Source organism: Macaca mulatta, chromosome 9 (genome assembly GCF_049350105.2).
Source record: "Macaca mulatta isolate MMU2019108-1 chromosome 9, T2T-MMU8v2.0, whole genome shotgun sequence".
Classification (NCBI taxonomy): Eukaryota; Metazoa; Chordata; class Mammalia; order Primates; family Cercopithecidae; genus Macaca; species Macaca mulatta.
Window position 1 is genome coordinate 14,704,659 of NC_133414.1, and position 26,281 is coordinate 14,730,939.

Genomic DNA, 26,281 nt, shown 5'->3' on the forward strand with positions numbered 1-26,281 from the left:
TGCCACTGGTTCTGGCTTTGGTTCTACTTGCTGGTTGAGGCTTCTGTTCAGCTGTGTGACATATCTGCATTTGAGGAAGCTAAAGTGCTGAAATGTAATCCACTTCTTATTGGCATTCATAAAAACATGCCTGAACCTGTGAGGGGATTCCTGCATGGCTCTTCTTGCAAGATACCAGACACATCCTCCTACCTAACCTGTCAGGAGGCGTGAGGAGAGCATGTGAAGGGATATAGCCATAACACAAGAGACTGGCCACTCCTCAGATCCCCATGTCCCTCTGTCCTCACTGGCTGTTGGGTGCCACCATCTTCCTTCCCTACCCCTGTCCATGCTGTATTCTTGAAGTCTTATTAAATGGGAGCAATAGAAAGATTGGGACCTAGGAAATATGAATGAGCCAATGAAAATTTAACTGAGTTACAGCCAGGCACAGTGGCTTATGCCTGTAATCCCAGCACTTTGGGAGGTGGAGACAGGTGGATCACTTGAAGTCAGGTGTTTGAGTTGAGCCTGGCCAACATGGTGAAACCCTGTCTCTACTAAAAATACAAAAATTAGCCAGGTATGCTGGTGCACACTTGTAATCCCAGCTACGTGAGAGGCTGAGGTGGGAGGATCACTTGAACCCAGGAGGTGGAGGTTTCAGTGAGCTGAGAGCCAAGATTGCATCACTGCATTCCAGCCTGGGTGACAGAGTGAGACTGTCTCAAAAAAAAAAAAAGCAAAAAAAAAATTTAACACAATTATTTTAAAATATTATCTTAAACTTTTATATTTGAAAATAACTTTGGCCGGGCGCGGTGGCTCAAGCCTGTAATCCCAGCACTTTGGGAGGCCGAGATGGGTGGATCGCAATGTCAGGAGATCGAGACCATCCTGGCTAACACGGTGAAACCCCGTCTCTACTAAAAAACTAGCCAGGCGTGGTGGCGGGCGCCTGTAGTCCCAGCTACTTGGGAGGCTGAGGCAGGAGAATGGCGTAAACCTGGGAGGCGGAGCTTGCAGTGAGCCGAGATCTGGCCACTGCACTCCAGCCTGGGAGACAGAGCAAGACTCCGTCTCAAAAAAAAAAAAAAAAAAGACAAAGCCCTGTCTTAAAGAAAATAACTTTGACTCAGTCTGAGTGAGGAGCTGAGAAGTCATCATTCCTGTTCTCACAGCAAGAAAAAGGCTGAACAAATTGCATATCAACAACTCTTTTTAAGTCTGTCAGTGAATTGAGCTTGCAGGGCAAACCACTATCCCCAAAACTGGAAAGACAGGATAATACAGAGAGTTGCAGGATTACCAGATCCGAAGCTCAGAAGCAGAAACCCCCACTGGAGCCAGTGCCACGGTAGAAAAACGTAAGCTAGCTTAATTGGTGAATGGCTGGAAGTTCCGTGTGGACAAGCTTGAGAGTTGGAAACCCCTGGAGGGCCAAGTCTCAGAACTCTTATACTTTTGTGATTTTCACCTCCAGGAGTCTTGCCAGATTCTCAAGTGAAGACTGGAGAAAAATCCCCTCATGCCTCTGGGTGGGAGTAGCCATTTGGAAATATGGCAGAGCATTCTGTTCCTCTTAAAAAGGCCTAGTGTTATGAGAAATTGTTTTATCAAACCCTGTTGACCTGGAGGAAGGGAAATATCCAACCCAGCCCTGCATAGGCTTCCTCCTGTCACCTAAGAGGGAGTGGGGAGAAACCTAAGATGTACTGTTGAAGGTCACAGCCTAGAGGCACAGGCTCACTGAAAGACTGAGACCTTCTTATCATAGGATTGTAGAATGTTTCTCCTCCCCTCTGCATTACCACCACATCAGTAGGGCTCCTGTATAATAACAGAGGGTTACAAATGAAAAAACTGTGTGTCTCACATCTTATTTAAGAGGATATCTGTATGGAAACCCAAAGCAACAAGGAAGACAAAAACAGTAACTTCAGAGGAAATTTTAGCCTCTGACACTTGTGGAAAAAGCAAATAGTAAACACATCCTAACTCCTGGTCAAATAAATGTAAAACTTCACACTAAAGGCCTATTTGCTCACATTCCTTTTAACCAGTGTATCTTGCCAGGCTTTCAGCAAATATTGTAAGGCATCATAAAGACGAAAACACCCCACACCACTTGAAAAGACAGACCAAACATCAGAACCAGACTCAGTTATGACAGCTATGAGACTGGGTATTTAAAATAACTATGATTTATACTGTAAGGGTTCTAATGGGAAAAGTGTTTAAAATGCAAGGAAAGATGGGTAATGTAAGGCAGAGATGGAAATTTTAAGAAAGGATAAAAAAGAAATACTAGAAATCAAAACATTGACGGAAATGAAGAGTGCTTCTGATGCACTCATCAATAGACTGGACGTGGCCAACGAAAGAATCAGTGAGCTTGAAGAAATGTCAATAGAAACTTCTAAAACTGAAATGCACAGAGAAGAATAAATGAAAAGAACAGAATATTCAGGAACCGTGGGTTAATTATAAAAGTTATGCATATAATGGAAATACCAGAAGGAGAAGAAAACGAAGTATTTGAAGTAATAATGGCTGAGAATTTTCGAAAATTAATGACAGACACCAATCCACAGATCCAGGAAGCTCAGAAAATACCAAGCATGATAAATACAAAACCAAATCTATACCTAGGCATATCATATTCAAACTATAGAAAAGCAAAGACAGAGAAAATCTTGAAAGAAGCCAGAAAGGGGAAAAGCCTTACCTGTAGAGAGGAGCGAGAATAAGAACCATCAGACCTCTGTCCAGAAACCATGCAAGCAAGAAGAGAATAAAGCGAAATAAATGTTGAGCGAGAACAACCACCAATTTAGAATTCTCTACATATGGACATTATCCTTCAAAAGTGATGGAGAAATAGACTTCTTCAAACAGTAATTAAGAGGATTTGGTGCCATTAGTTCTTCCCTTCCAAGAAATGTTAAAAGAAGTTCTTCAGGGTGAAGGAAACTGATACATATTAGTATAATTTATATGCTAAGAGAGGAGAGAAAATTACATAAAATGCTCAGTTGAAACCATAAAAGGCAGAAATACAGTGGAAAACAATAAAAAAAGATTAAAGGCAACAAATAGAAAATAATAAATATGGTAGACATTATTCCAGTTATATCAATAGTAACTTTAAACATCAGTAGTCTAAAGATATCAATTTTAAAAGAGACTGTTAGAGTGGATTTAAAAAAAAAAAAGACTAGGCTGGGCACGGGGGCTCACACCTGTAATCCCAACACTTTGGGAGGCCGAGACAGGTGGATCACGAGGTCTGGAGTTCAAGACCAGCCTGGCCAACATAGTGAAACCCTGTCTCTACTAAAAATACAAAAATTAGCCAGGCATGGTGGTGCACACCTGCAGTCTCAGCTACTGGGGAGGCTGAGGCAGGAGAATCACTTGAACTTGGGAGGCAGAGGTTGTGGTGAGCTAAGATCATGCCACTGTACTCCAGCCTGGGCAACAGAGTGGGACTCTATCTCAAAAAAAAAAAAAAAAAAAAAACAAAAAAAAAAAAAACAAAACAAGACCCAATTGTAAGTCATTGACAAGAAACTCACTTTTAATATAAAGACATATGTAGATTAAAAAGATGGAGAAAGATACATTATACTAACACTAATCAAAACAAACCTGGAGTAGATACATCAATTTCAGACAAAGAAACCTCAGAGCAAAGAAAATTGCCAAGGATAAAGAGGGACATTATATAATGATAAAGAGGTCAATTCTCCAAGAAGACACAACGATCCTGAATGTGTTTGCACCTAACAATGGAATGTCAAGACATATGAGGCAAAAACTGATAGACCTGTAAGGAAAAACAGATGAATTCATTAGTATAGTTGCTATTGTGGACTGAAATATGTCCCCCAGAATTAATATGTTGAAGCCCTAACCCCCAGTGTGATGATATTTGGAGATGAGACATTTAAGAGTTAATTCTGTTTAGATAAGGTCATGAGGGTGGGGCCTTGATAATGGAATTAGTGCCTTTACAGGAAGACACACCACAGAGCCCTCCCTTCCTGCCTCTCTGTGTGCATGCACCAAGGAAAAGCCATGTGAGGACACAGCAAGAAACAACTCTCTGCAACCCAAGGAAAGAGCCCTCATCAGACTCTGACCCTGCCCACACCCTGACCCCTGACATCTAGTCTCCAGAGATGTGAAAAATAAATTCCTGTTGTTTGAACCACCCAGACTATGGTATTTTGTTATGGCGGTTTGAGAAGACTGACAGTCAGAGGCTTTAAAAACCCTCTGTAATTCACAGATACAAGAGATGGAAAACTAGTAAGGACAGAGTTGAACTGAACAACACTGTCATAGTTTGTGTTTCTATAAAGGAATGTGTGGGGTTGGGTAATTTATAAAGAAAAGAGGTTTATTTGGCTCACATTTCTGCAGACTGTAGAAGCATGGCATTAGCATCTGCTTTTTTTTTTTTTTTTTTTTTTTTTGACAAGGAGTCTTGCTCGCCAAGGCTGGAGTGCAGTGGTGTGATCTTGGCTCACTGAAACCTCCACCTCCTGGGTTCAAGCAATTCTCCTGCCTCAGCCTACCAAGTAGCTGGGATTACAGGCACATGCCACCACGCCTGGCTAATTTTTATGTTTTTAGTAGAGATGGGGTTTCGCCATGGGTGGTCCCAAACTCCTGATCTCAGGTGATCCACCTGCCTCAGCCTCCTAAAGGGCTGGGATTACAGACGTGAGCCACTGCACCCGGCTAGCATCTGCTTCTATGAGGACCTCAGGCTGCTTCCACTCATGGCAGAAGGCAAAGGGAAGCAGGCATTGCATAGTGAGAGGAAGGAAGAGAGAGAAGGGAGGTAGGTGCCAGGCTCTTTTTAACAATCGGTTTTCCCAGAAACTATTAGAGTCAGAACTCATTACCATGAGGATGGCACCAAGCCATTAATGAGGGATCCACCCCCATAACTCAGACACCCCCACTAGGCCCCACCTCCAAACTAGGGATCAAACTTCAACATGAAATTTAGAGGGGACAGGTATCCAAACTATATTAAACACTATCAGTCTACTAGATCTAATTGATACCTACAGAATACTTCATACTCTGCATATAGCAGAATTTACATTCTTCTCATGCTCATACAGAATATTCACCAAGATAGGCCACATTCTGGTCCATAAAATGCAGCTTAACAAATTTAAAACAATGGAAATCAAAGTATGCTGTCACATCAAAATGTAATTAAATGAGAAATCAATAACAAAGAGAGCTGGAAACTCCAAAAATGCATGGAGATTAAACAATACACCTACAGGCCGGGCATGGTGGCTCATGCCTGTAATCCTTAGCACTTTGGGAAGCCGAGCAGGCAGATTGCCTGAATTCAGGAGTTTGAGACCAGCCTGGACAACATAGTAAAACCCCGTCTCTACTAAAATACAAAAAAATTAGCTGGGTGTGGCGGTGTGCTCCTATAGTCCCAGCTACTTGGGAGACTGAGGCAGGAGAATTGCTTGAACCTGGGAGGCAGAAGTTGCAATGAGCCAAGATTGCACCACTGCACTCCAGCCTGGGCAACAGAGTGAGACTCCGTCTCAAAACAACAACAACAACAACAACAACAACAAAAAAAAAAAAAAAAAAAAAAAAAAAAAACCACCTACAAGCAATACATAGTTTAAGGAAGAAGTCTCAAGCAATATTTTAAGCTAAATGAAATATAACCTATTAAAATTTGTGGGATTCAGAGAAAACAGTGTTTTGAGGGAAATTTGTAGCATTGAATATATATGTAGAAAAGAAAAAAGATTAAAATCAGTAATAGAAGCTGCCGCCTAGAAAACTAGGAAAGAAAAGCAAAGTACAAAATAAGCAGAAGAAAAAAAATAGTAAAAATTAGAGCATAAATTAATGAAACAAACCAGGAAATCAACAGAGAAAACAGAGTCTGGTGGTTTGAAATAATCAATAAAATTGATGAACTTCTAGCCAGGTTAACTAAGAAAAAGAGACAAGATACGAATTACCAATACCAGTATACCAACAATGAATCATTGCCTCTTGAGATATAAAACATAGTACTACTTGCATTAGTACCCAAAAATGGAATACTTTGGTATTCCAGAGTGTTCATTTAAGATCTGTATGAGGAAAACTACAAAACTGATGAAATGAAAGGCAGATTAATAAAAGGTAAGCCGGGTGCAGTGGTTCACGCCTGTAATCCCAGCACTTTGGGAGGCCAAGGTGGGCGGATCACCTGAGGTCGGGAGTTCGAGACCAGCCTGACCAACATGAAGAAACCCTGTCTCTACTAAAAATTCAAAATTAGCCGGGCATGGTGGGGCATGCCTGTAATCCCAGCTACTTGGGAGGCTGAGGCAGGAGAATTGCTTGAATCTGGGAGGTGGAGGTTGCGGTGAGCCAAAATCGCGCCATTGTACTCCAACCTGGGCAATAAGAGCGATACTCCGTCTCACAAAAATAGAATAAAATAAATAAATAAATAAATAAATAAATAGGAAAAGCATACGAATTTATTTAGCCATGTATGTGGAGAGAATCACAGAGTGATTACCCAGTATCCCAGTGGGGCCCAAATACTTACATAACCTCATGCCAGAAGGGAGGTGGGGATGGGGAATATGGGTAATTCTGTTGAGGGGTAGTAATTGATTACTAGGGAGGATGAATGGATACTTAGTGGGGGACAGAGACTGACTTGTAAATGTTTCTCTCTGGAAAATGAATGAGCCTGAGAGACATTTTGTAAAAAGGTTGGTCCAAGTCTGGTTACATTCTTGATTATCATTCCTGCAATAGACAATGAAATAACATGGGAGAAAAAAACCCTTGTTCTTCTTGGTGGATCTGTCAGGTCTTCGTGTGGCTAGGAGGAAAGTCTCTTCCAAGTCCTATCAATCTGTAAGGGCTTTTAATTCAAAATGCTCATTATGCCAAGGAGTCATATTTTGGGGTGGAATTCCTTGCACTTTTTAAAATGCAGATTGCTAAGTGAAAGAAGCCATTCTGAAAAAGTATGATTTCTGTATGATTCCAACCATCTGACAATGCAAAAAGCAAACCTATGGAGATGGTAGTGATTGCCAAGAATTGTGGGGAGGGAGACTTCTAGGGCAGTGAAACTACACTGTAGGAGACTGTAATGGTGGATGCCATTGTCAAAACCCATAGAACTGTACAGCATAAAGAGTGAACCCTAATGAACTGTGGACTGTCATTAATAATAATGTATTGATATTGATTTATCAGTTGTAACAAATGTCCCACATTAATGCAAGATGTTAGTAAGAAGGGAAACTGTGTGTGTGTGGAAGGGGCTATTCGGGAACTTCCTGCTGATTTCTCTGTAATCCTGAAGCTGCTCTAAAAAAAAATTAAGTCTATTTTTTTTTTTAATGAAAAAAACTTTGAACTATAAGATTATTTAATATGAACACACCTAAAATTTATGTTTGCATCAGAAAATCAAGGTTGTTGTAAAGATTGGTTAACACTTCCATGTGACCCATAAGGAAAGGGCTAACTTGGATTATTTTTAAGGAAATAGTAAATGTATTATGCCATCATTAATTCAGTGGGGGAAAATGGATATGACACCTAGTTGCAGCTTTTATTTATTTATTTATTTATTTTTATTTTTATTTATTTATTTATTTTTTGAGACAGAGTCTTTCTCTGTTGCCCAGGCTGGAGTGCAATGGCATGATCTTGGCTTACTGCATCCTCCGCCTCCCAAGTTCAAGCAACTCTCCTGCCTCAGCCTCCCGAGTAGCTGGGATTACAGGCATCTGCCACCACACCCAGCTAATTTTTCTTTTTTATTATTATTATTATTTTTTGAGACGGAGTCTCTCTCTGTCTCCCAGGCCGGAGTGCAGTGGTGTGATCTCGGTTCACTGCAACCTCCACCTTCCGGGTTCAAGTGATTCTCTTGCCTCAGCCTCCTGAGTAGCTGGGATTACAGGCATGCACCACCACGCCCAGCTTTTGTTTTGTTTTGTTTTGCAAAACAAAACAAAACAGCCTCCCAAGTAGCTGGAACCACAGGCACCCGCCACCATGCCTGGCTAATTTTTGTATTTTTAGTAGAAACGGGGTTTTGCCATAGCAAGGATGTAGATGAGTAGATGGGTTCCAGAGGAAAGAGACACAGTCTAAGAGGCAGGATAATTGGATGCAGGGATGAGGAATTTCCCCATATTGGCAGAAGTGACAAGGAGAGGGGCTTAGCAATATAAGCCAGAGGCATTTGGGGGAAGGAGGCCTGAAGCCAACTCACCTTCTCCCCTCTCCTGCCTGTTTCACTGTCTTGCTCTGCACCATGTTTCCAAGGCCCTCCTGGTGATTCTGATGTCCTCTGAAGTATGAACCACCGCTATATATACAGCGACGAAACCTTCCAAAGGCAGAACATGCAATGCTGGGTCCCACCCCAGAGTCAGTGCTTCTGAGGCTCTGGAATGAGGCCCAGCATGCGAGTTCTAACAGGTTCCCGGGTGACACTGCTGCTGCTGACCCAGAGACCAGGCTCCAGGATGCACCACTGTCCTGCTGCAGTGACGTTTGCCATGTCCTTCCTAAAACTCTCCTTCCCCGGTGTCCTGTACCATCATTCTCCCACAGGCCCACCCCTTTACATCGGAAAAGCCCCGGGGCAAGAATACAGACATAGGCCCACATCTTCTATGTGTAAAATTTGTTAAGTTTATAGGTAAAACTAACAAATCTCCTTGGAGTTTCACACTGTAACATAACAGCTTAAGGAGAAGTGGGCCCCAGCCCTGCAAACCCTTCTTCTCTTCCTACCAGTGTCAAAGGCGTGTGAAACAGAGCAACTCCATCTTGAATGGGAGCTGGGTACAATAAGGCTGAGACCTAGTGGGCTGCATTCCCAGATGGTTAAGGCATTCTAAGTCACAGGGTGAGATGGGAGGTTGGCACAAGATACAGGTCATAAAGACCTTACTGATAAAACAGGTTGCAGTAAAGAAGCCGGCCAAAACCAAGATGGCAACGAGAGTGATCTCTGGTCGTCCTCACTGCTACAGTACCGCCAGCACCAAGACAGTTTACAAATGCCATGGCAACATCAGGAAGTTACCCTATATGGTCTAAAAAGAGGAGACATGAATTATCCAGTCCTTGTTTAGCATATCATCAGTAAATAATCATAAAAATTGGCAATCAGCAGCCTTCAGGGCTGCTCTGTCTATGGAATATCCATTCTTTTCATTTTTGAGATGGAGTCTTGCTCTGTTGCCCTGGCTAGAGTGCAGTGGCGCGATCTTGGCTCACTGGAACCTCTGCCTACCGGGTTCAAGCGATTCTCCTGCCTCAGCCTCCTGAGTAGCTGGGATTATAGGCACCCGCCACTGCGCCTGGCTAATTTTTGTATTTTTAGTAGAGATGGGGTTTCACCACCTTGGCAAGGCTGGTCTGGAACTTCTAACCTCGTGATCCACCCGCCTTGGACTCCCAAAGTGCTGGGATTACAGGCGTGAGCCATGGCGCCCTGCCTATTCCTTTGTTTTCTTAATAAACTTGCTTTCACTTTACTCTGAGGACTCACCCTGAATTTTTTCTTGTGTGAGATCCAAGAACCATCTCTTGGGGTCTGGATCGGGACCCCTTTCCTGTAACACCAGGACTGAGTTCTGTGCAGCCTTTGCTGGCCTCTCTCCCAATTGTAGGGATACCCCAGACTGCTGTCCAAGCTCCCTTCCCTCACTCAACCCTCCACCCACACAGAATGGCCACTCCTTGGAATGACAACCAGAGACAGGGGCCCACACAGGTCTCTGAAGCAGGCTCAGGGCTGTCTGGGTGAAACATCCCAGGGTCCTAGGACCTAGAGCTTTGACCACATGGAGCTGCCCAGGATCCAGATGGATACATCCCCTTGGCCCTGGGACTGGTCATCCTGAGGGAGGGGTGCAGCTGGAAGAGGAGGAGAGCTGGGCCCTGCAAAGGGCAGGCCCAGGCCAGGGTGCCCTCTTGCCTCAGGCTAGGGCCGGTTCTGCTTTCTGATCTACCCTGACTGCTCCCACTTGGTTCCTGTCTTTGGCTTCTCTTCTTTGCTGCAGCTGCTTAACCCTCAAATGTTTGTGCTCCCCAGGGTTCTGACGTTTTGCACCAGAAGTTCTTAATTTGGAGAGGTGTCTGTAGATGGGCTTCAGGAGAACACCCGTATCCCTTGAAAGGGCGTACACAAACTTGAGTGTATGAGTGTGCATTTTTCTGGGAGGAAAAAACCCCCATCACTTCATTTTATATATATGTATTTTTTTGTAGTATTGAATGCATGATTTTAATAGTAAATAAAGAACCGCATTGATAATGATGCTCAATCTGTCTCAGATGTCATAACTGAAGGTTCAAAAAAACTGACCCTGTAACATCCCAACCACTGAAATCATAGACTATTCTAGTTGTGTTTTCAGTTTGGAAGATAAATACGTAATTCTAGAAATCAAAATTAAAAACCAGAACTTCATACCTTGTGCAAGCATGTTAAATTCCAAGAACGGTGCTATGTGGTAAAGTTCCATGGCTGCTTCTGCCCTGGTCATGTTGGACTTCTCTGCAACAAGAGCCTGAACTTCACTGAGACTCCCCACAGAGGGGCTACAGTGCAAAACAGAGAGGTCCACCATGTCGGTATACATACAGTGTAATATCACTTTTGCATATTTTTTTGGTATAATGGACTCATCTAATATAATTCTTGTGGGAGTCCTCAAAGTTCGGTCTGTGATTTCTTCACCAGTTCGTATCCTCCTTTGTAATAAATTTCGAAAAAATGGGGACTGTGCAGAAATAACAGCCTTGTGGGCTTTGAGCTCTTCATCTAAACAGTTCTGATTTCCACCAAAAGCTTCAACCAGTTCAGAGTCTGAAAAAAACTAAGGACGACATCATAATAACACATGTAATCAAAGAGTCCACGCATATCTACATCAAGGGAATTCTTCACTAAGCTGAACAAGGATATCGACATTTTGAAACCCTGAGTCCTGCATTCCAAACTCTCCTGTATAAAGGTAGTATAAGAAAGCAGAAAACATGGGCATATCAATACCAGCTGTATTGATGTCCATTATTATCTCTGCCCCATACTCAGGTGAGGAAGAAAGCAGCGTTTTAAAAAATGGACACCTTGCTGCCAAAATGGCACAATGAACAGAATAACAAGTTTCTTGAAATATGAAATCTACATCAGTACGATACTTGTACTCATAAAGATCATTCATATCTTTCTGCAATGTCCGGGTTTCCGGCCTAGCCAAACTGGCTTGTAGAGAAAGCTCCTTTAATGCTGGCGTTCCCTCATATTCCTCCACTAAAGCATTGACGTCTCTAACATCCCACCCAGAGAGGAGTTCTCGCAGCTGCTTGGCATGATAGGCAGACCTATCAGATTTTCCACGCTTAATTAAGGTGGCAGGGCCAGAAGTCCTCCTTTTTTTTTTTTTTTTTTTTTTGTCTTGTGGTTTCTTATGGCCATGGTCAAGGCTATACAATTTCGGTTTGCAACCGAAATTCTCAGCCTTGCTGAGAATAGGATGACGTTCCTATCAAAGTCTACTGGGCCTGTGAATTTCCCCCTACCCTCGGGGAACATGAATGAAGATAATGAGATGCATTAGCACCCATTTTCCTCAGTCACTCAGGCATTCCATCTGCAGGTTCTCCAGAGTATAATCCCAGAGGCCGTTAGGAAGCTTCAACCCTGGATCCAGGTGCCTCTTTTCATTCATTTCTATGAGAACAGGGCCATTAGACTTTACTTCAGTGCATACCACTGGAAGTGTGAAAGACTGTGGGCAGCCAGAGACACGGACTGTACATTCTGTAAGAACTACACAGCAAGGATCCTAAAGGGTTTATTATACAGTCTGCCCTTCGTGTTCCATGGGTTCCGCAACCACAGTTCAACCAACCCGGAGGCTCCTCCCGCCGCTGCTGCTGCTGCCGCAGGGACCGCTGCCGTCGCCTCCCCCGCCTCCGCCACCAGCACCGCCGTGGGCACCGGGGTCAGCACCCCGCCCCATCCTCCTCCTACCGCCGCCGCTGCCCTCTCCTCTCCTCTCCTGTCAGTAGCTCAGGCTCCGGGATGGCTTCAGGTTTCCCTCGCCGCTATTTTGATTCCTAGAGGGAGCAGGAGGGACTCGGCCTCTTTTGTTTGTTTTTTTTGTTTGTTTTTTGAGACAGTTTTGCTTTTGTTGCCTAGGCTGGAGTGCAATGGCCAATCTCGGCTCACTGCAACCTCCGACCCCCGGGTTCAAGCGATTCTTCTGCCTCAGCCTCCCGAGTAGCTGGGATAACAGGCATGCGCCACTAGTCTGGCTCATTTTTGTATTTTTTAGTAGAGATGGGGTTTCACCATGTTGGCCAGGCTGGTCTCGAACTCCTGACCTCAAGTGATCTGCCCGCTTCGGCGTCCCAAAGTTCTGGGATTACAGACATGAGCCACCGTGCCCGGCCCACTTTTATGATATTAAAGGGCTCTGTGATAAACACCCTCCACCGCCCAAAAAAAAGGTTAAGGACCACTGCAATATGGGCTCTTTGCTTTAGATTTCATTTTAGATAGATGTTGATGACTGTCAGAGCTGTTCTTTTTTGGCCTTCGTTTGTATTCTAAGGAGAGTACAGACCACTCCTTAGAACCCCAGATCTGGAGATCAAGCTGGGGGTTGGCTACCGTGCCTTTCTCATTCTGAAATAGAAAACTAAATCTATCTTCTCCCCTAAACCTGTTCCGTTCTTCCTGTGTCTCCTACTTCAGTGCGCAACCTCAAAAAGTACCCTATTGTGTAAATCAGAAACAGTCATGTTAAACCTCTCTCCCCATTCCCTCTCTGCTCCCTTCTCGCTAATATCTCCACATTCAATAGATGTTTTTAAAATATAAACTCAAGATTTTATTGTCTTCATAATAAAAGAAAACATGATAGAACTGGATCACTTGGCCATTTCTCTTCTTATCTCCTCCCAGTTCAAAATGCTTTGCATCTTTTAATAGCCAACATTCTCTTAGAGCTGCAGCTGGACTCAACGCACTCAAGCCTTAGCACAGTCTTCTGTAGTTTTAGCCTTTTCCCGGAAAATCGGCTTAGTTAGCCCACCATGGCCACTCTGCTTCCTGTCATAACACCGCTTTCCCTGGGCATACACAGAATCCTTGTCCTTCGTGAACTGTGTCACTTTGTGGGGTTGGTGCTTGCCACACTTCTTATAGAAAGTCCGGTGGGTTTTAGGAACGTTCATAATGTTTGTGTGAGCGCTATCGGCCTGGAAAAGCCACATTCAATGGATTTAAAAAAATCTCTTTGAGGCCGGGCGCGGTGGCTCAAGCCTGTAATCCCAGCACTTTGGGAGGCCGAGGCGGGTGGATCACGAGGTCAGGAGATCGAGACTATCCTGGCTAACATGGTGAAACCCCGTCTCTACTAAAAATACAAAAAACTAGCCGGGCGTGGTGGCGGGCGCCTGTAGCCTCAGCTACTTGGGAGGCTGAGGCGGGAGAATGGCGTGAACCCGGGAGGCGGAGCTTGCAGTGAGCCGAGATCGCGCCACTGCACTCCAGCCTGGGAGACACAGCGAGACTCCGTCTCAAAAAAAAAAAAAAAAAAAAAAAAAAAAATCTCTTTGCCTAATTGTTTCTCAAACTCACCTCCACTTCTTTTCTCAACGTCACCACTATACTAATTCCAATAAGAAGTGCTTGATTCCTCATTTAAGGAAGGTTTGCGGGTTTAGATTGGTTCTGTTTCTGACTCCTTGCATGGAACTGGATGCAAAGAGGACCTGGACAGTCAAGGTGAAGAAAAGAACTTCGGAGTACTGATCAGAACTGGTCAAGGAATTTCTGCATAATGGCTAAGAATAAATCTATGATGAAGCTTTTTAAAAATAACTAGATGTAGTGATGCATTTAAACACACTTTTGCAACTTGATTGCTACAGTTCCTCTATTACTATGAATTTTTCACACTAGCAGCTCTCAGAAATGGTTTTATTGCTATTCCTGAGCCAATATAGATTTAAATAATATAGGCGTAAATAATAGGGCTGAGCTCATAAATGGAGCAGTAATACTCCATTAGGACACAGGAAAAAAGTCAACGTAGATGGCATCAGGACTGTTTATCTTCAGTCTTCCTAAAGTCGATTTTAATTGTTCTGACAATGAAAGTAGATAGTGGATAGAGATACGATCTTATACCAAAAGGATTATTAGTGGGGGAACTGCAGTACCTGAATAGTGTCTGCAAGGAGGAAAAGGGGGGGTGGGAAGACTCAAAGTGGTCATTTGGTCCGTCAAAGTCTCTTCTGCTATCAATCCCTTGAAATTATGTAAAAGCTAAATGTTATTCTGCATTTAGAAACTATGTTGTTATTATTATGTACAAACACTATTTTTAAGAATGTAAATACATAAAGAGGTCTGCATTTTACTGCAAAAAATTCTGTGAAAGATATGGTCTGCTGATAAGTTCTCTTCAGCCCTGACGCCCCTTAGAAGTCCCAAAAATCTATGGACCAGGAATTACTCGGGAAATGGTGGTTTCAGTGTAAAAGATGTCATCTACCCTTTCCCTCACTGCACAGATGGTGAAGGGGAAACTGAGAGAGATAAGTCACTTCCCCAAGGCCAGACGGGGTAAAAGTGGACCGTATCTGTTTGGTCCTGAGCCCAAACATTTCGAATGGACACAAGGCTGACAAAGGAACAGTCGGTCCCAGAGCGTCAGGAGTGGAACTTGACCACAGGAAAAATACTGGGTGGGACGACTTAAACTTCCAGGCACCAGAGGGCGCCAGACACTCTATTTTACCTAAAGGAGACTGGCTGCTACCGACAGGAAGTGCCCTTGCCCTCAACAAAGAGGGCGCCCAATGACGTAAACCAATCCGATTGCTCTGCGCGAGGGCCTGGGGTTCGCTGACGTAGCCAATCAGTGTGGTCCCACAGCCGCGTGCGTGTGACGTCAAGGCAGGGGCGGAATCCGGTTGGAATTTTGGCGGGTTAGTCTGTGGACCAAGAAGGCGTCCCGGCACCAGTTGAGGAGCGCAGACCCCAGGCATGCGGGTGATCCTCGGGCGGCGGGGCCGGGGCCGCCTCGCATGTCTGTGCGCGGGGTGCAAGGGATCTGAGGGCGAGAGGCGCGGGGTCTTGGGAGCTCGGGTGGGCGCGATCTGGATTTGGCGGCAGCTCGGGACCGCGCGGGGCTGGCATGGCCGGGCCGGGGGCTGGGAGTCGCCGGCCGTCTACTAAGGAACCGGGTTCTTCTTTTTAAAAGCAGCCTTTTAAGTGCTTGCCAAGTGCCTGCCGCCTGGGCTTGCTTTTATTCATTGATTCATTCATTGATTTCTTGTAGTCATGATTTGCTAATGATTATTGAACGCAGATGGTGTGCAGGGCTGGGATCACATTTACGCTGCCTTCACGGCGCTTACAGTTTAAAGGGACGAGCAGGCAATAAACAAATGCACGACAGTGGACGACTCAGGGTCGTCCAGAAAGTCTCAGAAAGATGAATAAGTGGAGACTAAAGGGCGATAAGGACCTGGGGGGAGCTTTCTTCCGACAGAGCCTGAGACCTCAAAGCAACTTAGTGTGTTCCAGAAAGTGGAAACGGGCTGGCCCGGCTGGAGCATTGTTTTGGGTGTCTGGGTGGGTAGAATTGGACGTGGTGGATTGTGGAAAAGGTAAGGGAGTAGAAAGCTTGGAAAGGGAGAGAGAATATGTATCATTGCCTCGCAGGCTTTGCAGATTTTGTTCTAAGGGCAATGAAAAATCATTAAAGAATTTCAACGAAGGGACCCCCATGATCTGATTTATGTTCCTAAAAGGTTACTAAGGAAAGGGAAGGTTGCTGTGGCTGTTGTATGGAGAATAGATTGCAGGGGGACAAAGAGACCAGCATAGAAAGCTAACACAGTCATCGGGTGAAAGGTTGATGGTGGCTTGGCCTAGGGTTCTGGCAGTGAAGTTGGAGAGAAGTGGTAGATTTGAGCAGTGTTTTGGAGATGGAACCACAGTACTTGTCAGTGGCCCTGGATTTGAGGGCGAGGGAGGGTGCACAGTTTCATTTTGGGGGAAGGCGAGGCAGGTTATAGACTTGAACAAGACAGTTTGCTCCTAACCCTCAGGAAGCTTACTGTCCAATAGATTCCCCAGTAGATAGCCCAGTGTGTGGCACATGAGGGGGCCGTGGAAATGTTTGTTGAATGAATTTTTTAAAAACGACCAGCCGTGGTGACTCACGCCTGTAATCCCAGCACTTTGGGAGGCCCAGGTGGGCGAATCACAGACCAGCCTGGCCAAGACGGTGAAACCCTGTCTCTACTAAAAATACAAAAAATTAGCTGGGTGTACTGGCAGGCGCCTGTAATCCCAGCTACCTGGGAGGCTGAGGCAGGAGAATCACTTGAACTCGGGAGGCGGAGCTTGCAGTGAGCCGAGATCGCGCCACTGCACTCCAGCCTGGGCGACAGCGTGAGACTACATCTCAAAAAAAAAAAAAAAAAAAAAGCCCGCGCGCGCGCGGTCGCTCACGCCTGTTATCCTAATACTTTGGGAGGTCGAGGCGGGCGGATCATAAGGTCAGGAGATCGAGATCATCCTGGCTTAAAAGGTGAAACCCCGTCTCTACTAAAAATAGAAAAAATGAGCCCGGCCTGGTGGCAGGTGCCTGTAGTCCCGGCTACTCGGGAGGCTGAGGCAGGAGAATGGCGTGAACCCGGGAGGCGGAGTTTGCAGTGAGCCGAGATTGCGCCATTGCCCTCCAGCCTGGGTGACAGAGACTCTGTCTCAAAAAAAAAAAGCGCCTTTGGGAGGTCAAGGCAGTCGAATCACTTGACGTCAGGAATTCAAGACCAGCCTGGGCAACATGGCAAAACTCTGTCTCTACAAAAAACTCAAAAATTAGCCGGGTGTGGTAGCGCACACTTGTAATCCCAGCAACTTGGAAGGCTGAGGCAGGAGAATCGCTGGAGCCTGGGAGGCGGAGGTTGTAGTGAGCCGATGGCACCATTGCACTCCAGCCCCAGCGACAGAGCAAGATCCTGTCTAAAAAAAGAAAAGAAAGCACCCTAATCACTGTAATTAGTTCTTTGACATTGAACTTGCCAAAGAGCACATGTAAGTTAAATAAGAGCCTAGAAAAATTTATCCTTTTTTTCTTGCAGTTTAAAAAATCTTCTTAAATGAAAAGAGAAGTGCACAGAGTGATACAACTTTGTCTTAATTAGTGTGCTGTTTCTCTGTGCTTTGCTGACAGTATTGAATCAAAATCATGATTGTCACTAAGGCTGCGACTAAGCAGAATCACACAGTAAGCTGCCGTGGATAATGCAGATGTCAGGTGTGTTACAGTGAATAAAATGAGAGAATAGCCTAATTTAGATCGACCCCAATAATTCATGTGTGTGTGTCATTTTTTAAAAAGAGACCAGGTCTTGCTATGTGACCAGGCAGGTCTCAAACTTCTGGCCTCAAGTGATGCGCCCATCTTAGCTTCCCAAAGTGCTGGTATTACAGGCGTTGAGCCACCGTGCCCAGCCAACCCCAATAGTTCTTCCTCATAATTTATCTCATCCATGTAATCTAGTGCAATACAAACTGCTCTGCATCTCAATGAATTTCTGTAACCTCAGTTTAAAGACAAGTAAAAGTGAGCTGGTTACATCCAGGGAGGGAGATGGCATTGGTGGTGTGGAGAGAGGAGGCGGGACGTGGTCAGATTCTGGATGAATTCTGAGGTTAGAGCCCAGAGGAGTGGTAGGATTCTGGGTTTGCTGGAGGTGTGTGTTGTGAGTGAAAGAGAAGAATTGAAAGTGACGTTTCTAATATTGATTTCACACAGACAAGATTCTACATTGCTCATCTCCTGGGCACCTGAGCCTCCTTTGAAGTTTCCTGTCACAACTGTCCTCTTGACGGCATGGATGGTAAGGCCTGGCAATTTTCTGTTTCTCTGTTTCAAGGAAAACTACCCTTTTGTCCATGGACTTGTTATTTATTCCACTTGTGAAATGGTGAAAATGCTCCCCAGCCCTCAGGTATTGTCTTAGAGGTTCTGAAGCAATCTCACATCTCACAGAGGTCACTGAATGTTACTTGCTTTTATCAGATGAGATTTCTTCTGGCAACAGTGATTGTCTTTCATAATTACAATAGCTGGTAGGTGTACAGTGGGCCAGGCACTGCTCCAAGATTCTTATGGAAATTAACTGATTCAGTCCTCGGGCAAACATATTTTATAGGCAGGAAAACAGGGATGTTTAGTAACTTGTCACAGTTCAAGCTGGCAGAGCAGGGCTTTAAACCAGGCAGTCTGACTTCAGAATTTACATTTGATAATGAAATCTGTTGAAGCGATTTTAGTGTAGCACTGACTTAAATTCTTATTAATATAATCCTTTCTAATTTTGTTCATTTTGCAAGGGGTGTATACAAAATGTTTACCTAGAAAAGAGATGTTGCACTAATTAGCAATCATCTAAAATGATTGTACTGGGCCGGGTGCAGTGGCTCACACCTATAATCTCAGCACTTTGGGAGGCCGGGGTGGTAGGATTGCTTGAGCCCAGGAGTTCGAGACCAGCCTGGGCAATAGAGTGAGACCTCATTTCTATTTTTAAAAAATTAAAATGATTGTGCTGGTTGTGAAGAGATCTAGTTGCATAATTGAACTCATAATCTGAAACTGGATTTTTTTTTAAAATTCAAACGTATTACACTTTGCCCTTTAAAAAAAAACTTGAAATTCCTCACACTGTGATGCACAGTGGCCCTCCGTTGCCCCTGAGAGATGCGTTTCAACACTCCCAGCCGATGCCTGAAACCGAGGATGGTACGAAACCCTAGGCATGCTGCGTTTTTTCCTGTACATACATACCTGTGATAAAGTATAATTTATGAATTAGGCCATAACAATAACAATAATAAAATGGACAACATAATAAAATGGAACAATTATGACAATATACTGTAATAAAAGTTATGTGAATGTGGTCTCTCTCTAAAGTATCTATTGCACTCTCAAAATATCCATTATACTGTCCTCAACCACAGTGACCATGGAAAATCAAAACCACAGAAAATAAACCCTCAGATAAGAAGTTATTCCTTATGTGAAACTCATTGCCTGATGGTATCATGGTAGTTTCCTGTTTCTTAAAATTGGCAAATTGCCTACAGAGCAGGTTATATAATACAAAGCATCACTTTTTGCTATGAGATTGACATGAAAATAGGAAGTGAATGGATACATGTTCTCTAAGAAATCATAGTATCTATCTGGAAACAGTATAGGTCAAGAAAAAAAAAATCATAATATTTAGGCCAGGAGTGGTGGCTCATGCCTGTAATCCCAGCACTTTGGGAGGCCAAGGTGAGTGGATCACCTGAGGTCAGGAGTTCGAGACCAGGCTGGCTAGCATGGTGAAACCCCATTTCTACTAAAACTACAAAAATTAACCTGGTGTGGTGGCATATGCCTGTAATCCCTGCTACTCAGGAGCCTGAGGCTGGAGGATCACTTGAATCTGGGAGGCGGAGGTTGCATTGAGTCGAGATCCTACCACTGCACCTCCAGCCTGGATGACAGAGCGAGACCCCGTCTCCAAAAAAAAAAAAAAGAGGAAAAAGAAATCGTAATGTTTAGTAAGGAAATCTCATTTGATTGGCATGGGTTCACAATTTGGCCGGTGTAGAGGAAATTGGAAAGTGTATGGTACTTAGGATATACTGTTGATCAATGTTCCTGCTTATATTTTAGTGGAGGAAGCAAGATAACAAAACAATAAATGGGTAGTTAGTAGATGGGAGACACTGCAATGTATTTGTATGCTGACAGGAGTGCTTCCGAGGAGAGGGAGAAATTGGGGATGCAGGAGCCAGAGAGGTGGTAATTGTAGAATGAAGTCTTGAGAAGCTGAGGAGTGGGACCCAGTGTAAGAGTGGAAGTGGAAGAATTGGCTGAATAGCACGAGATACTTAGTCCTAGGAGGGAAAGCAGAGAAGATACGTTCACAGTTGGGAGTGAAGGATGAGGAAGTCTGATTGCATCTATTTTTTCCGTAAAATAGAAGCCAAGGGCTGGGCGCTGTGGCTCACGCCTATAATCCCAGCACTTTGAGAGGCCAAGGCAGGTGGATCGCCTGAGGTCGGGAGTTTGAGACCGGCCTGATTAACATGGAGAAACCTCTGTCTTTACTAAAAATACAAAATTAGCCAGGCATGTTGGCGCATGCCTGTAATCCCAGCTACTCGGGAGGCTGAGGCAGGAGAATCACTTGAACCCCGGAAGTGGAGATTGCAGTGAGCCGAGATCACGCCATTGCACTCCAGCCTGGGCAACAGGAGCGAAACTCTGTCTCAAAAAAAATTAAAAATAAAAAGATTATTTGATTATCTACTCTGAACAAGATCAGCAGCTAAGAGTAAAGAGTGGGGAGTGGGCATAGGAGGTTTGAGGAGAGACAGTGTGAAGTGGTCAGAGCCTGGGAAAGCGAATGGATTGGGGAAGTGTGGGAATCTTTAAGCAGTGCTGAATGCCTGTTTGTTATGGGTGTGCAAAAATTTAAAGTTAGCTAAGGGTCTTGTTGATCATGCCTGTAGTCCCAGCACTTTAGGAGGCGGAGGCAGGAGCATCACTTGAGGCCAGGAGTTCAAGACCAGCCTGGGCAACATGGCAAAACCCCATCTCTACAAAAAAAAATTTAATAAGCTGGGCATGGTGGTGTGCACCTCTAGTCCCTGCTGCTTGGGAGGCTAAGGCAATAGGATCACTTGAGCCCAGGAGTTTGAGGCTACAGTGAGCTAAGATCACGACACTGCACTCCAGCCTGGGTGACCTTGTCTTGAAAAAATAATAAATAAACAAAAAAGACCAGTCAGCCTGGTAGCGAGTCTTTCTCCAGGACCATTCACCAGACAGGGAACTGAGTCTCTAGAAGGCAGTGATGATGGTGTTGAACATGGATCCACAGGGAGGGCATTAGGGGCAGGGGGTGATGGCCAGGAAGCACATTGTAGGTAGGCTGATGGATTAGACATGTGGATGAAGCTGAAGAGCTGCTGGGTGTGAATACTAGAGTGAGCAGGCTGAAAGGATGGGAAGTGGGATCGCAGAGGGACGCTCAGAGGTCAGTTGTGCTTTGCTGTGATGAGTTGGAGTCATTATGGGAGTGGGTAGCTAAGATGGGCGGTGGATGAGAAACCCAGCGACCAAGATGTGGGCTGGATCATCCTTGTGGGGGTTGAAGTGCCCCAGGAGGGGGAGAGCAGTAGAGATGGAGGGAGGACTGGGGGCCATTGCATGATACACACACGATGATCAGCGCATGACAGTGCCATGAGGGGTTCTTGAGGCCAGAATCTGGTGTCATGAACTTCAGAGAGCTGTGATCTGGAAGAAGAGTGAATCGTTCCAAAGTGACAGTGATAAAGAAGACATCAGGACCCTGAAGTTGATCAACAAATAATGACTGCATGCCTAATACGTGCCGAACACTATTCCAGACATTGCCATGTGAGGTGTGAACTATTAAACGCTTTCCATTCAAGAGGGTTTCAGGGGTAGCCAGATTTCTGTTGTAAGAGCCACTGGGGATCCGGGAAACGTGCTGGTAGTAGATTTCACGTCCCAGGGGTTTGAGAACAAAGAGGCTGGGAGATTGAGTCAGCGTAATACAGAGAAGACATGATTTTTGATGGTGACAGGTAAACGGGGTTGTGAGTCATCATGGGATTAGCCCTGGTTCTCTTGTGAAAGAAGATGGGTTCGAAGTGAAGGGTATGGGGTCCCCAGGCAGCATTTTCCACCTGTGCCCCCCAGTGGGGTGAGCCAGAGCCTCTTCTCGAGGTGTGCCCTCTTTGGCAGATGGGAACAAGAGATGATGGAGGCCTCTCTGCTTCCTTGGAGGCATGTGGCATTCTCACCTAGAGCACAGGGCGCTGCCTGGTCTCTTCTCTCTTGCACTGTGCAGTCTTGGAGTCTTTGTGGACTAAGCAACTCAAGCTAATCCTTATACAACCTCTTACTCTGAGCATTAGGCCCCGTCATCAGATTCTAGGCCTGAAGTTCGGCTACTGGCTCTTTCCTTCCGGTAAGGGATTGTAGAGTGGTGGAAAGGACATTGGTTTGTTAATCTAGAGATTCCTTATTGACCCAGCTCCTGCACTGATCTATTTCTCCATGTGATCCTGAACAAGCCCTCACCCTCTCAGACTCTAGCCCCTGAATTTCAGACAAGGAGAGTAGGTCAGATACCCTCAATATTTTTTCATTAAATACCTCTGATTTTATAAACAGATAGTGCCCAAATGGCGGGGAAAGAGCAAAGAAAATAGACAAATCAAGAAAGAAGAAATCTGAGTGGCAAATAAACGTAAGCAATTCTTAACCTCACCAGTAATCCAAGAAATGCAAATCAAAACAGTGAGATGCCTTTTTACATCGTCCATCAGACGATGGACACATCAGATATTGATGAGGTGGTGGGGAGAAGTGGCCCTTGTGTGCAGCACCAGTGAGAGTGATACGGGAGATAGCAATTATTCAGGGAGATAGTAAGGGCAACCAGAGTCCTCAGCAGAATTTCCCTTTTACAAAAAGCAGCCCCCAAGTAATTTCTAACAAACGCCAGCCTGAAAAATCAAACTGCAGACATAGAAAAGCAAGCTAGTAATTTGCACGGGTGAATACCTGCAGCTGTGCCAATAGGAAAAGGCTCCCTGGGGGCCAGGCATGTTCAACATGGCGGCCCCTTTGTCAACCACGTGGACAGTAAAGAAACAGGCAACATGGTGCTGGCCAGGTAGAGAACCACCTGCATAATAAAAGATTAGGGTGGGGTAGCCGGGTTTTCCACCCTGTGCATACCTAGTCCAGCCAATGTTTCATGTCCTATGTAAATCAGACACTGCGTCCTCAAGCTCATCTATGAAACCCCATGCATTTCGCCATGGAAGCGGCAACCAGTCTTTCTGGGACTCCTCTCTGCTGCTGAGAGCTCTTCTCTTTCTTTTGCCCATTAAACCTCTGCACTTAACCTCACTTCTTGGGTGTCAGCGTCCATGATTTCCTCTGCGTGAGGCAACGAACCTCGGGTATTACCCCAGATGAATGATGACATTTCAAGAGTGCATCCACTTTGAAACCAATTTGGCAGCATCTAGCAAAATTGGAAAACGTGGATACCCAGCAATGCAGCAATTCCATTTCTGATAGATATTCCCAAGAAACGCATGTGCGAGAAGACAGATACACGATTACAGCGTATTTAGTAGTGGGGGAAAATTAGAAATAGCCCATATTGTCCTTTTTTGGAAAATGGAATAAGGTGTAACACAGTCTTACTATAGGATACAATATAGCAACGAAAAGAAATAAACTAGAACTATATGGGGGTTTTTGTTTGTTTTTCAGATGGGCTCGCCCTATACCCAGGCTGGAGTGCAGTGGCACGATCTCGGCTCACTGCAACCTCCACCTCCCAGGTTCCATCAGTTCTCCTGCCTCAGCCTCCTGAATAGCTCGAATTACAGGCATGGGCCACCAAGCCCGACTAATTTTTGTATTATTAGTAGAGACGGGGTTTCACTTTCTTGGCCAGGCTGGTCTTGAGCTCCTGATCTCAGGTGATCCTCCCGCCTTGGCCTCCCAAAGTGCTGGGATTACAGGCATGAGCCACCGCGCCTGGCTAGAACTATATGTTTTGATTTGGGTTAATCTTACAAGCAATGTTGAATGAACTCAGAATGCAGAGTAATGCAGTGTGGAATATTTATGTAAATATTTTTTAAACCATGTAATATATATTGACTGTGACTGCTTATATATTTATGTAAAAGCATAAAAATGGACTGGACTGATGCCTCGAAATTATGAAAGTGATTACAATGGGAATTGGGGGCAGTGGTCAGGAATTGGGATAAGATTTGGCTTGACAGACTTCATCTAGAAGGTGTTAATGTTAAAGGCAAGAAGCAAACAACAAAATGTTAATGATGGCTAATTCTGAGTGATGGGATCTTGGTATTTTTTATATAGTTTGTATCTGTTTTTTTTTAAATCTCAAATAACTTAAAGGTCAGGAATTATATATATCTAAAGCCTAAATCGATGTTTGGTGTTTTAAAATTATTCCCTTGTTGGTTGAATTTCATGGAAGTTGGTGTGCGGGAAGTTGTGTCATTGATTGGAGTAGAATGCGTAAGGACATTTAGCCCTGTGGCTGGCCCACTCTACTCAGCAGTATTGGCTCCTTCTTAGCCCAGTGTCCCCTAAGAAGCACCTGGGGACAGGAAAGATAGAGACAAGAACAAAGACCAGGCAAAATGGTGCATCTGTAGGGTTTGTTGTTGTTGTTGTTTTGTTTGTTTGTTTTTTCCAGTTTCAGCTTTCATTTTAGATTCAGGTTTGTTACAGAGGTGTATAGTGTGATGCTGAGGTTTGAGTATGATTGAACCCATCACCCAGGTAATGAGCATTGTACCCATTAGGTAGTTTCTCTTACCTCCTGTGGGATTATTTAAATTGCCTTGTTAAAATTGAATGTTTGGAATCAGCTATGCTTATTCTCTGTCCTTTCTCTTCTTTTTCCCTAGAGGAGGAAGACAATCTGTCTCTGCTGACCGCATTGCTAGAAGAAAATGAGTCAGCCTTGGATTGTAATTCAGAAGAAAGTAACTTCTTGACCCAGGAAAATGGTGAGCCCGACGCATTTGATGAGCTCTTTGATGCTGACGGCGACGGTGAATCTTATACAGAAGAAGCTTATGATGGAGAAACAGGAAAGACCAAAGATGAAAAGGAAAATTTGGCCACTCTCTTTGGAGACATGGAGGACTTCACAGATGAAGAAGAAGTTCCTGCATCACAGTCAGCTGAACATAGGGTCCTCCCTGCTCCTGCCCCCAGTCGAGAGAAAACAAATGAAGAATTGCAAGGTGCCCTAACTACTTGCCTTCCTTATTTCTTTCAGATAAGTTGGATGAAGACCACCAGTCTGATAGTTGTCATCAAAATAGCTGCTGATTCCAGGGTAGAGATAAATGACTTTGTCAAAAAAGAAAAAAAGAAAGAAAATTATACCAGTTGGTAGATGAAATGTTTAAGGCCAGCATTTCAGCACAAACTACAGACTCTGCCAGTGTTAGCCAGCTGCAATGGATCCTGTACGGAATGCCTCTGAAACTCTTCATGTTTCTTATGGAATAGTAGTACTTTGGTATTTATGTGGAATGTGGAGCCAGAGACAGGGCTGCAAAGCTGCCACGTATCTATTTGAGCATTCCTGAGCAGAAGCTTTGACACATGTTCTTTTCTTATTCCTGGCATCTCATACATCTTTAAGCTATAATAAATTCAGTGGTTGGCTGTTTCTTCTAATACAGAAGCCAGCATTTATCATATTAATTATGATATCCAATTTATGAAATAAATATAATTTTTTTTTTTTTTTGGACAGAATCTTGCTCTGTTACCCAGGCTGGAGTGCAGTGGTGCAATCCTGGCTCACTGTAGCCTCCACCTCCCAGGCTCCAGTGATCTTCCTGCCACAGCCTCCCTAGTAACTGGGACCATAGGCGTGCACCACCATGCCCAGCTAATTTTTGTTTGTTTGTTTGTTTGTTTTTCAGTTTTTGTAGATACAGGATCTCCCTATGTTGCCCATGCTGGTCTCGAACTCCTGGGCTCATGCAATCCTCCTGCCTCAGCCTCCCAAAATGCTGTGCTTACAGGCACGAGCCACCATGCCTGGCCTATAATTATTTCTCAAGTCCTAAAAACTTGTTAACTGTGGATTTGTATCTGATATCTCTTAATAGTACAGATTTATAACTAGCTTGACTATTGGTGCTTCATTACTTTAAATAAAATATGTGTTTCTCTAAGGGACCTCTTTGAAGTACAAAAGTTAATCATGAGCTTTGGGTATGTGATTTTATCGTGGGTCTCAAGGTGTTGGGACAGGGAGTGGATAACAAAAATATTGCCAGCATTTTTGTCATGTAGAATGTTTCCTCCTGCCTGGTTCTTAACATATTTTCATTTCCTAGAGGAATTAAGGAATTTGCAAGAGCAAATGAAGTCCTTACAAGAACAGCTAAAACTAACAACAATTAAACAGACAGCAAGCCCAGCCCGTCTGCAAAAATCCCCTGGTAAGAAGACTGTCATTCTGGCAATCGTGTGCATTTCTGTCATTAAGAAATTATCACATTATTTCTACATCCAACTCCGGTTCAAACAGCCCT

General features: G+C 44.3%; 2 protein-coding genes and 1 pseudogene across 11 annotated transcripts in view; 2 read left to right on the plus strand and 1 right to left on the minus strand.

Annotated features, from left to right (window-relative positions):
* The window catches only part of OPTN (optineurin), a 53,521-nt gene extending 43,172 nt beyond the window's left edge, over nucleotides 1–10,349 (plus strand). For 4 of the 7 annotated variants that reach the window (XM_077944866.1, XM_077944859.1, XM_077944867.1 and 1 more), the window contains one exon: nucleotides 10,118–10,349. The gene's annotated coding sequence lies outside the window, so the exon portion shown is untranslated. Of the gene's footprint in view, nucleotides 1–4,001; nucleotides 4,203–10,117 lie in introns of those variants that run through there. The other 3 variants (XM_077944861.1, XM_077944868.1, XM_015146462.3) reach the window with 1 other exon arrangement.
* Nucleotides 9,851–11,778, minus strand: LOC144331415 (BTB/POZ domain-containing protein 7 pseudogene; annotated as a pseudogene).
* A 3,198-nt stretch (nucleotides 11,779–14,976) lies between these two features.
* MCM10 (minichromosome maintenance 10 replication initiation factor) overlaps nucleotides 14,977–26,281 on the plus strand; it is a 52,601-nt gene continuing 41,296 nt past the window's right edge. For 2 of the 4 annotated variants that reach the window (XM_077945769.1, XM_077945771.1), the window contains exons 1-4: nucleotides 14,977–15,089; nucleotides 17,877–17,961; nucleotides 24,629–24,970; nucleotides 26,084–26,188. In XM_077945769.1, the coding sequence (XP_077801895.1) occupies nucleotides 17,955–17,961; nucleotides 24,629–24,970; nucleotides 26,084–26,188 (454 nt within the window). In that variant the 5' untranslated portion in view covers nucleotides 14,977–15,089; nucleotides 17,877–17,954. Of the gene's footprint in view, nucleotides 15,098–17,876; nucleotides 17,962–24,628; nucleotides 24,971–26,083; nucleotides 26,189–26,281 lie in introns of all 4 variants that reach the window. The other 2 variants (XM_077945770.1, XM_077945772.1) reach the window with 2 other exon arrangements.